Source organism: Ranitomeya variabilis, chromosome 2, assembly GCF_051348905.1.
Source record: "Ranitomeya variabilis isolate aRanVar5 chromosome 2, aRanVar5.hap1, whole genome shotgun sequence".
Classification (NCBI taxonomy): Eukaryota; Metazoa; Chordata; class Amphibia; order Anura; family Dendrobatidae; genus Ranitomeya; species Ranitomeya variabilis.
Window position 1 is genome coordinate 1,047,920,483 of NC_135233.1, and position 13,090 is coordinate 1,047,933,572.

Here is a 13,090-nt window from a genome sequence, read left to right on the forward strand (position 1 = left end):
GGACGTTGCGGAGGTGCCTCTCGTCCTTAACTAATCGCTAGCTATTTAGCTGGCTAGCTGTGAGCAGTCAGTGTCGGCTGTAGCTCAGCTTTGTTAGGTGGGTGCTTGGCCCTGTGTCACATTTCTCTGATCCTGTTCACGGAGCTAGGATTGTAGTGACTATTCATGTGGACTATCCCTTCTGCTCTTGGCGCTCTCTGACTTCAGGTATCTAACCCCAGACTTGGCCTCTGACTATCTGTTTGTCTTACTCCTGTGTCTTGACGTACCCTCCTGGCATTTGACCCCGGCCCTCCTGATAACACTGTCTCACAACCTGTCCGTGAGTAGCGACCCAACGTAACTCCCAGGTTCACTAAAACCTGGATTTCCACAAGAAGAGGCAGCATCTTTTCGGGGTTCATATGTCCTAATAACCAGACAGTGACCTGAAAGCCGTGCACTTTGGGAGCACAGTTAAGGTCGCTGTACACAAGCGATGATCAGGTATATGATTCATGCACCATCCATCAGCAACCCCCAACGTTTTCACGGGCAAAATATGCAGCTGACTTGTGTGCAGAAAATCCACTGCACAATACAGTAGCAAAAAGATTTCACAACATCTTATTCACAAAAAATCTGCAGAGAAATTGACTGCCACTTTTGGAAAAAAAAAAAAAAAATTAAGCAAATTAATGTAAGGCAGAAGGCAAAAAGTGCAGGTTGAAAAAAACACATTATACTTTTTTTTATACATTTTGGAGCAGACTCAGTCAGCTTTGCCGTTTAAAGGGTGTCAAAAAGTAGCACATTTCTGCACAAAAATATTATAACTTTGGTAGTTTTTATGCTAGAAACCTTAAAAGGGTCACATTTCAGACTGTGAATAAGTCCGACCTTCAGTCTGCTGCAAAAGACATACAGTTATGGATGTGAATAGAAAAAGCAACATGAAATTCAGCTAAAACAGTACAGTAATAGGTCACTGACGATCACCATAGGAGGAGTAGATAGGAAATATAAAAGGGAATACGCACCCACTGTCACAGAACAAGTGCTCCAAATGCGTCATGTAAACCTCCCATAAAGGCACTTTGTAGCGCTGAGCCAGGGAAAGGGAAATCTTGTACACGTTCTCCTCCAGAGTCCTGAATAAAGGTATAAGGAAAGACAATAGGGTGTGAAATTCAGCAGAACTCAACAATAATAACACAGCAAGGTCATGAGGGCCTTCTAGTGGTGGCTTCAGGCAGATGGATTATTTTATTCCTAAGAGGTTCTCTGCTAATTATATATATTAAAGTTAAAAAATCCAAAATACTTGTAATTAACAAATTATAGTAATTTTTTCTATGGAGGTCTCATGTACAGCACCAATGAATCAATGGTGCTCCAAAAAATAACAACAACTATAGATTACTACTATATATATATTAAACTAATACTTATGCAACGTTCAAATGTGGATAATAGTGTACGGCATTAACAATTTTAAAGGGAACATTTCAGGTTGTTCATGCTGCCCCTGATTGGAGCCACGGAAGTTTGAGAAAATATTCCTTAAAGATCCAGCCAGTGATCATAACCGGAGATGAGGACAAAAACCAGTGCTGTGTATTTCAATAAGCTAGGCCAGCCCCCTCCTCTCTCATTGTTAAAGGGAATCTATCGGCATGCACGGTATTTCCTATGTAATCGGAGGGCAGCATGGTGTAGGCTATGCTAAAAACTTATATCAGGGATGTGTAATTTATTGGTGTCTGTGCTATTTCAATACAATAAGTGTTTTATCAGCAGAAGATGATCACTGCTGGACTGGTGCCCATGTGGAGCCTAGTCCGACTCCGCCCCCCACTGATTAACAGCTTATTGCCAATATACAATGTACACAGAAAGCTGTGGTGTGGGCAGGGGCAGCTCATGCTACATATAAAAACTCTGATTGTATCACAACTGCTGCACCCAGTAAACTAAGTGACACATCACTGGAATCGGGGTCTCTTTTTCTTTATTATGCTGCTCTCAAATGAGCAAAAATCTTGAAATAAATTCCAGTTAGTTCATGAACAGTGAAGGGGACTGGCTTAGCTACTGAAATGAGCCGGTCGGTCAGTCCCTTTCATACACACAACTGGTTTTCTCCTCTGTGCAAAATCTAAAGTGGAAGTAGGGCTCGAAAGACGGATACTGAAACCAGGATATTGGGGCAGGTTTCAAGATCTACTATTGGAAAGCTCCATTATTTATTATTTCATGCACAATAGAATATATTCCTGTTTTGAGGGACGTTTCCCACCAATGATGGGTGACAAATAGTTGTTTTGGGGGGGTCCCATTACAAGGACCCACAACACAGCATCTAGGGACCATCACCGGCAGTCCCAGTGACAATGATAGAGAGGTGCGGCGTGGAATCAGCAAGTGCTCACCCATCACAACCCCTTAAGGCCCCCTCCTACTCCAGTCGGTAGAGGATCATCAGTTTTAGTCCTTGACTAACATCACAGCAATCTACAGCAGAATTCACGATACACATGAAACCAATCGTCTGATCGTGGTCACATTTTAACACTGATTTTTACCTTTTTTTTTTTTTATCCTTTTATTAATAAGAAAATTCTTGAAAAAAAAATGAACAAATATAACTGGCAATAGAGGGAAAACATTTGACATTTTTAAATTAAGCTCCAGGGATGAGTTTAGTAAATGTTATGCTGGGTGGCTGATTAATCATTTCATTTCTAACATTTACATTTAGTAAACAGGATCTCAATGTTTTATTTCAAATAAAATTTAAATTTCAGAAAAGAAAAGTTTGTTTTCCTGCTCTCTGAGGGAGAAGAATATGGATTCTGTTCTTACTTTTTCCCAGTCCTGCATCCTGGGCAAAGCCTGCAATTTACTTCAGAGCAGCATTCACAATTCTGCACATTTTATTGCCTGTCTTCTGTCTATCGCCTGTCTGGTGTCTACAAATCTATTGACCCATCTTCTATGTGTCTTCTATCGCCTATATGTATGCTCTCTATTGACCTATCTAATTATCTTCTGTCTTACCTATCACCTCTCTGCCTTCTGTCTACCAATCTTCTGTCCTGTACTGCGTATTCTATCATCTCGATCTACCGCTTATCTGTCTTCTGTCTACACATCTACAGTAACAATCTTCTGTCTTCTATTTATCTCCCTGCCTTCTGGCTCTCTCTATCTTCTGTTGCCTGTCTACTACCCATCGCCTACCTGTCTACTACCTATCGCCTACCTGTCCTCTACCCATCGCCTACCTGTCCACTGTCTATCGCCTACCTGTCCTCTACCTATCGCCTACCTGTCCTCTACCTATCGCCTACCTGTCCTCTACCTATCGCCTACCTGTCCTCTACCTATCGCCTACCTGTCCTCTACCTATCGCCTACCTGTCCTCTACCTATCGCCTACCTGTCCTCTACCTATCGCCTACCTGTCCTCTACCTATCGCCTACCTGTCCTCTACCTATCGCCTACCTGTCCTCTACCTATCGCCTACCTGTCCTCTACCTATCGCCTACCTGTCCTCTACCTATCGCCTACCTGTCCTCTACCTATCGCCTACCTGTCCTCTACCTATCGCCTACCTGTCCTCTACCTATCGCCTACCTGTCCTCTACCTATCGCCTACCTGTCCTCTACCTATCGCCTACCTGTCCTCTACCTATCGCCTACCTGTCCTCTACCTATCGCCTACCTGTCCTCTACCTATCGCCTACCTGTCCTCTACCTATCGCCTACCTGTCCTCTACCTATCGCCTACCTGTCCTCTACCTATCGCCTACCTGGCCTCTACCTATCGCCTACCTGTCCTCTACCTATCGCCTACCTGTCCTCTACCTATCGCCTACCTGTCCTCTACCTATCGCCTACCTGTCCTCTACCTATCGCCTACCTGTCCTCTACCTATCGCCTACCTGTCCTCTACCTATCGCCTACCTGTCCTCTACCTATCGCCTACCTGTCCTCTACCTATCGCCTACCTGTCCACTGTCTATCGCCTACCTGTCCTCTACCTATCGCCTACCTGTCCTCTACCTATCGCCTACCTGTCCTCTACCTATCGCCTACCTGTCCTCTACCTATCGCCTACCTGTCCTCTACCTATCGCCTACCTGTCCTCTACCTATCGCCTACCTGTCCTCTACCTATCGCCTACCTGTCCTCTACCTATCGCCTACCTGTCCTCTACCTATCGCCTACCTGTCCTCTACCTATCGCCTACCTGTCCTCTACCCATCGCCTACCTGTCTACTACTTATCGCCTACCTGTCTAATGCCCATCGCCTACCTGTCTACTACACATCGCCTACCTGTCTAATAGCCATCGCCTACCTGTCTACTACCTATCGCCTACCTGTCTACTACCCATCGCCTACCTGTCTACTACCCATCACCTACCTGTCTACTACCTATCGCCTACCTGTCTACCGCCTACCTGTCTAATACCCATCGCCTACCTGTCTACTACCCATCGCCTACCTGTCTACTACCCATCGCTTACCTGTCTACCGCCTACCTATCTACTACCCATTGCCTACCTATCTACTACCTATCGCCTACCTATCTACTACCCATCGCCTACCTGTCTACTACCCATCGAATACCTGTCTACTACCCATCGCCTACCTGTCTACTACCCATCGCCTACCTGTCTACTACCCATCGCCTACCTGTCTACTACCTATCGCCTACCTGTCCTCTACCCATCGCCTACCTGTCCACTGCCTATCGCCTACCTGTCCTCTACCTATCGCCTACCTGTCCTCTACCCATCGCCTACCTGTCTAATGCCTATCGCCTACCTGTCTACTACACATCGCCTACCTGTCTAATAGCCATCGCCTACCTGTCTACTACCTATCGCCTACCTGTCTACTACCCATCACTTACCTGTCTACTACCCATCACTTACCTGTCTACTACCCATCGCCTACCTGTCTACTACCCATCGCCTACCTGTCTACTACCCATCGCCTACTTGTCTACTACCTATCGCCTACCTGTCTACCGCCTACCTGTCTAATTCCCATCGCCTACCTATCTACTACCCATTGCCTACCTATCTACTACCTATCGCCGACCTGTCTACTACCTATCGCCTACCTGTCTACTACCCATCGCCTACCTGTCTACTACCCATTGCCTACCTGTCTACTACCCATCGCCTACCTGTCTACTACCCATCGCCTACCTGTCTACTACCTATCGCCTACCTGTCTACTACCTATCGCCGCCTACCTGTCTACTACCTATCGCCTACCTGTCTACTACCCATCGCCTACCTGTCTACTACCCATCACCTACCTGTCTACTACCCATCGCCTACCTGTCTACTACCCATCGCCTACCTGTCTAATGCCTATCGCCTACCTGTCTACTACCTATCGCCTACCTGTCTACTACCCATCACTTACCTGTCTACTACCCATCGCCTACCTGTCTACTACCCATCGCCTACCTGTCTACTACCCATCGCCTACTTGTCTACTACCTATCGCCTACCTGTCTACCGCCTACCTGTCTAATTCCCATCGCCTACCTATCTACTACCCATTGCCTACCTATCTACTACCTATCGCCGACCTGTCTACTACCTATCGCCTACCTGTCTACTACCCATCGCCTACCTGTCTACTACCCATCGCCTACCTGTCTACTACCCATCGCCTACCTGTCTACTACCCATCGCCTACCTGTCTACTACCTATCGCCTACCTGTCTACTACCTATCGCCGCCTACCTGTCTACTACCTATCGCCTACCTGTCTACTACCCATCGCCTACCTGTCTACTACCCATCACCTACCTGTCTACTACCCATCGCCTACCTGTCTACTACCCATCGCCTACCTGTCTACTACCCATCGCCTACCTGTCTACTACCCATCGCCTACCTGTCTACTACCTATCGCCTACCTGTCTACTACCTATCGCCTACCTGTCTACTACCTATCGCCTACCTGTCTACTACCTATCGCCTACCTGTCTACTACCTATCGCCTACCTGTCTACTACCTATCGCCTACCTGTCTTCTACCCATCGCCTACCTGTCTACTACCCATCGCCTACCTGTCTACTACCCATCGCCTACCAGTCTACCACCCATCTACTACCTATCGCCTACCTGTCTTCTACCTATCGCCTACCTGTCTTCTACCCATCGCCTACCTGTCTTCTACCCATCGCCTACCTGTCTACCACCTATCGCCTACCTGTCCACTACCCATCGCCTACCTGTCATATCTATAGCCTACCTGTCTACTACCTATCGCCTACCTGTCTACTACCTATCGCCTACCTGTCTACTACCTATCGCCTACCTGTCTACTACCTATCGCCTACCTGTCTTCTACCCATCGCCTACCTGTCTACTACCTATCGCCTACCTGTCTACTACCTATCGCCTACCTGTCTACTACCTATCGCCTACCTGTCTACTACCTATCGCCTACCTGTCTTCTACCCATCGCCTACCTGTCATATCTATAGCCTACCTGTCTTCTACCCATCGCCTACCTGTCTTCTACCTATCACCTACCTGTCTACCACCTATCGCCTACCTGTCCACTACCCATCGCCTACCTGTCATATCTATAGCCTACCTGTCTACTACCTATCGCCTACCTGTCTACTACCTATCGCCTACCTGTCTACTACCTATCGCCTACCTGTCTTCTACCCATCGCCTACCTGTCTACTACCCATCGCCTACCTGTCTACTACCCATCGCCTACCAGTCTACCACCCGTCTACTACCTATCGCCTACCTGTCTACTACCTATCGCCTACCTGTCTTCTACCCATCGCCTACCTGTCTACTACCCATCGCCTACCTGTCTACTACCCATCGCCTACCTGTCTACTACCCATCGCCTACCTGTCTACTACCCATCGCCTACCAGTCTACCACCCATCTACTACCTATCGCCTACCTGTCTTCTACCTATCGCCTACCTGTCTTCTACCCATCGCCTACCTGTCTACTACACATCGCCTACCTGTCTAATAGCCATCGCCTACCTGTCTAATAGCCATCGCCTACCTGTCTACTACCTATCGCCTACCTGTCTACTACCCATCGCCTACCTGTCTACTACCCATCACCTACCTGTCTACTACCTATCGCCTACCTGTCTACCGCCTACCTGTCTAATACCCATCGCCTACCTGTCTACTACCCATCGCCTACCTGTCTACTACCCATCGCCTACCTGTCTACCGCCTACCTATCTACTACCCATTGCCTACCTATCTACTACCTATCGCCTACCTGTCTACTACCCATCGCCTACCTGTCTACCGCCTACCTATCTACTACCCATTGCCTACCTATCTACTACCTATCGCCTACCTGTCTACCGCCTACCTATCTACTACCCATTGCCTACCTATCTACTACCTATCGCCTACCTGTCTACTACCCATCGCCTACCTGTCTACTACCTATCACCTACCTGTCTACTACCTATCGCCTACCTGTCTACTACCTATCGCCTACCTGTCTACTACCTATCGCCTACCTGTCTACTACCTATCGCCTACCTGTCTACTACCTATCGCCTACCTGTCTACTACCTATCGCCTACCTGTCTACTACCTATCGCCTACCTGTCTTCTACCTATCGCCTACCTGTCTACTACCCATCGCCTACCAGTCTACCACCCGTCTACTACCTATCGCCTACCTGTCTACTACCTATCGCCTACCTGTCTTCTACCCATCGCCTACCTGTCTACTACCCATCGCCTACCTGTCTACTACCCATCGCCTACCAGTCTACCACCCATCTACTACCTATCGCCTACCTGTCTTCTACCTATCGCCTACCTGTCTTCTACCCATCGCCTACCTGTCTTCTACCCATCGCCTACCTGTCTACCACCTATCGCCTACCTGTCCACTACCCATCGCCTACCTGTCATATCTATAGCCTACCTGTCTACTACCTATCGCCTACCTGTCTACTACCTATCGCCTACCTGTCTACTACCTATCGCCTACCTGTCTACTACCTATCGCCTACCTGTCTACTACCTATCGCCTACCTGTCTACTACCTATCGCCTACCTGTCTTCTACCCATCGCCTACCTGTCTACTACCTATTGCCTACCTGTCTACTACCTATCGCCTACCTGTCTACTACCTATCGCCTACCTGTCTACTACCTATCGCCTACCTGTCTTCTACCCATCGCCTACCTGTCATATCTATAGCCTACCTGTCTTCTACCCATCGCCTACCTGTCTTCTACCTATCACCTACCTGTCTACCACCTATCGCCTACCTGTCCACTACCCATCGCCTACCTGTCATATCTATAGCCTACCTGTCTACTACCTATCGCCTACCTGTCTACTACCTATCGCCTACCTGTCTACTACCTATCGCCTACCTGTCTACTACCTATCGCCTACCTGTCTTCTACCCATCGCCTACCTGTCTACTACCCATCGCCTACCTGTCTACTACCCATCGCCTACCAGTCTACCACCCGTCTACTACCTATCGCCTACCTGTCTACTACCTATCGCCTACCTGTCTTCTACCCATCGCCTACCTGTCTACTACCCATCGCCTACCTGTCTACTACCCATCGCCTACCAGTCTACCACCCATCTACTACCTATCGCCTACCTGTCTTCTACCTATCGCCTACCTGTCTTCTACCCATCGCCTACCTGTCTACTACACATCGCCTACCTGTCTAATAGCCATCGCCTACCTGTCTACTACCTATCGCCTACCTGTCTACTACCCATCGCCTACCTGTCTACTACCCATCACCTACCTGTCTACTACCCATCGCCTACCTGTCATATCTATAGCCTACCTGTCTTCTACCCATCGCCTACCTGTCTTCTACCTATCACCTACCTGTCTACCACCTATCGCCTACCTGTCCACTACCCATCGCCTACCTGTCATATCTATAGCCTACCTGTCTACTACCTATCGCCTACCTGTCTACTACCTATCGCCTACCTGTCTACTACCTATCGCCTACCTGTCTTCTACCCATCGCCTACCTGTCTACTACCCATCGCCTACCTGTCTACTACCCATCGCCTACCAGTCTACCACCCGTCTACTACCTATCGCCTACCTGTCTACTACCTATCGCCTACCTGTCTTCTACCCATCGCCTACCTGTCTACTACCCATCGCCTACCTGTCTACTACCCATCGCCTACCAGTCTACCACCCATCTACTACCTATCGCCTACCTGTCTTCTACCTATCGCCTACCTGTCTTCTACCCATCGCCTACCTGTCTACTACACATCGCCTACCTGTCTAATAGCCATCGCCTACCTGTCTACTACCTATCGCCTACCTGTCTACTACCCATCGCCTACCTGTCTACTACCCATCACCTACCTGTCTACTACCTATCGCCTACCTGTCTACCGCCTACCTGTCTAATACCCATCGCCTACCTGTCTACTACCCATCGCCTACCTGTCTACTACCCATCGCCTACCTGTCTACCGCCTACCTATCTACTACCCATTGCCTACCTATCTACTACCTATCGCCTACCTGTCTACTACCCATCGCCTACCTGTCTACCGCCTACCTATCTACTTCCCATTGCCTACCTATCTACTACCTATCGCCTACCTGTCTACCGCCTACCTATCTACTACCCATTGCCTACCTATCTACTACCTATCGCCTACCTATCTACTACCTATCGCCTACCTGTCTACTACCTATCACCTACCTGTCTACTACCTATCGCCTACCTGTCTTCTACCCATCGCCTACCTGTCTACTACCCATCGCCTACCTGTCTACTACCCATCGCCTACCAGTCTACCACCCATCTACTACCTATCGCCTACCTGTCTTCTACCTATCGCCTACCTGTCTTCTACCCATCGCCTACCTGTCTTCTACCCATCGCCTACCTGTCTACCACCTATCGCCTACCTGTCCACTACCCATCGCCTACCTGTCATATCTATAGCCTACCTGTCTTCTACCCATCGCCTACCTGTCTTCTACCTATCACCTACCTGTCTACCACCTATCGCCTACCTGTCCACTACCCATCGCCTACCTGTCATATCTATAGCCTACCTGTCTACTACCTATCGCCTACCTGTCTACTACCTATCGCCTACCTGTCTACTACCTATCGCCTACCTGTCTACTACCTATCGCCTACCTGTCTACTACCTATCGCCTACCTGTCTTCTACCCATCGCCTACCTGTCTACTACCCATCGCCTACCTGTCTACTACCCATCGCCTACCAGTCTACCACCCGTCTACTACCTATCGCCTACCTGTCTACTACCTATCGCCTACCTGTCTTCTACCCATCGCCTACCTGTCTACTACCCATCGCCTACCTGTCTACTACCCATCGCCTACCAGTCTACCACCCATCTACTACCTATCGCCTACCTGTCTTCTACCTATCGCCTACCTGTCTACTACACATCGCCTACCTGTCTACTACCTATCGCCTACCTGTCTACTACCCATCGCCTACCTGTCTACTACCCATCGCCTACCTGTCTACTACCCATCACCTACCTGTCTACTACCTATCGCCTACCTGTCTACCGCCTACCTGTCTAATACCCATCGCCTACCTGTCTACTACCCATCGCCTACCTGTCTACTACCCATCGCCTACCTGTCTACCACCTATCGCCTACCTGTCCACTACCCATCGCCTACCTGTCATATCTATAGCCTACCTGTCTACTACCTATCGCCTACCTGTCTACTACCTATCGCCTACCTGTCTACTACCTATCGCCTACCTGTCTACTACCTATCGCCTACCTGTCTTCTACCCATCGCCTACCTGTCTACTACCCATCGCCTACCTGTCTACTACCCATCGCCTACCAGTCTACCACCCGTCTACTACCTATCGCCTACCTGTCTACTACCTATCGCCTACCTGTCTTCTACCCATCGCCTACCTGTCTACTACCCATCGCCTACCTGTCTACTACCCATCGCCTACCAGTCTACCACCCATCTACTACCTATCGCCTACCTGTCTTCTACCTATCGCCTACCTGTCTTCTACACATCGCCTACCTGTCTACTACACATCGCCTACCTGTCTAATAGCCATCGCCTACCTGTCTACTACCTATCGCCTACCTGTCTACTACCCATCGCCTACCTGTCTACTACCCATCACCTACCTGTCTACTACCTATCGCCTACCTGTCTACCGCCTACCTGTCTAATACCCATCGCCTACCTGTCTACTACCCATCGCCTACCTGTCTACTACCCATCACCTACCTGTCTACTACCCATCGCCTACCTGTCTACCGCCTACCTATCTACTACCCATTGCCTACCTATCTACTACCTATCGCCTACCTGTCTACTACCCATCGCCTACCTGTCTACCGCCTACCTATCTACTACCCATTGCCTACCTATCTACTACCTATCGCCTACCTGTCTACCGCCTACCTATCTACTACCCATTGCCTACCTATCTACTACCTATCGCCTACCTATCTACTACCTATCGCCTACCTGTCTACTACCCATCGCCTACCTGTCTACTACCCATCGCCTACCTGTCTACTACCCATCGCCTACCAGTCTACCACCCATCTACTACCTATCGCCTACCTGTCTTCTACCTATCGCCTACCTGTCTTCTACCCATCGCCTACCTGTCTACTACACATCGCCTACCTGTCTAATAGCCATCGCCTACCTGTCTACTACCTATCGCCTACCTGTCTACTACCCATCGCCTACCTGTCTACTACCCATCACCTACCTGTCTACTACCTATCGCCTACCTGTCTACCGCCTACCTGTCTAATACCCATCGCCTACCTGTCTACTACCCATCGCCTACCTGTCTACTACCCATCGCCTACCTGTCTACCGCCTACCTATCTACTACCCATTGCCTACCTATCTACTACCTATCGCCTACCTGTCTACTACCCATCGCCTACCTGTCTACCGCCTACCTATCTACTACCCATTGCCTACCTATCTACTACCTATCGCCTACCTGTCTACCGCCTACCTATCTACTACCCATTGCCTACCTATCTACTACCTATCGCCTACCTGTCTACTACCCATCGCCTACCTGTCTACTACCTATCACCTACCTGTCTACTACCTATCGCCTACCTGTCTACTACCTATCGCCTACCTGTCTACTACCTATCGCCTACCTGTCTACTACCTATCGCCTACCTGTCTACTACCTATCGCCTACCTGTCTACTACCTATCGCCTACCTGTCTACTACCTATCGCCTACCTGTCTACTACCTATCGCCTACCTGTCTTCTACCTATCGCCTACCTGTCTACTACCCATCGCCTACCAGTCTACCACCCGTCTACTACCTATCGCCTACCTGTCTACTACCTATCGCCTACCTGTCTTCTACCCATCGCCTACCTGTCTACTACCCATCGCCTACCTGTCTACTACCCATCGCCTACCAGTCTACCACCCATCTACTACCTATCGCCTACCTGTCTTCTACCTATCGCCTACCTGTCTTCTACCCATCGCCTACCTGTCTTCTACCCATCGCCTACCTGTCTACCACCTATCGCCTACCTGTCCACTACCCATCGCCTACCTGTCATATCTATAGCCTACCTGTCTACTACCTATCGCCTACCTGTCTACTACCTATCGCCTACCTGTCTACTACCTATCGCCTACCTGTCTACTACCTATCGCCTACCTGTCTACTACCTATCGCCTACCTGTCTACTACCTATCGCCTACCTGTCTTCTACCCATCGCCTACCTGTCTACTACCTATTGCCTACCTGTCTACTACCTATCGCCTACCTGTCTACTACCTATCGCCTACCTGTCTACTACCTATCGCCTACCTGTCTTCTACCCATCGCCTACCTGTCATATCTATAGCCTACCTGTCTTCTACCCATCGCCTACCTGTCTTCTACCTATCACCTACCTGTCTACCACCTATCGCCTACCTGTCCACTACCCATCGCCTACCTGTCATATCTATAGCCTACCTGTCTACTACCTATCGCCTACCTGTCTACTACCTATCGCCTACCTGTCTACTACCTATC

The 13,090-nt window shown here is 49.2% G+C and overlaps 1 protein-coding gene across 2 annotated transcripts in view; it reads right to left on the bottom strand.

Annotated features, from left to right (window-relative positions):
• NBAS (NBAS subunit of NRZ tethering complex) overlaps positions 1-13,090 on the bottom strand; it is a 670,356-nt gene that overhangs the window by 189,107 nt on the left and 468,159 nt on the right. For both annotated transcript variants that reach the window (XM_077291450.1, XM_077291451.1), the window contains exon 42: positions 1,020-1,130. In XM_077291450.1, coding sequence (XP_077147565.1) covers positions 1,020-1,130 — 111 coding nt within the window. The remainder of the gene's footprint in view (positions 1-1,019; positions 1,131-13,090) is intronic.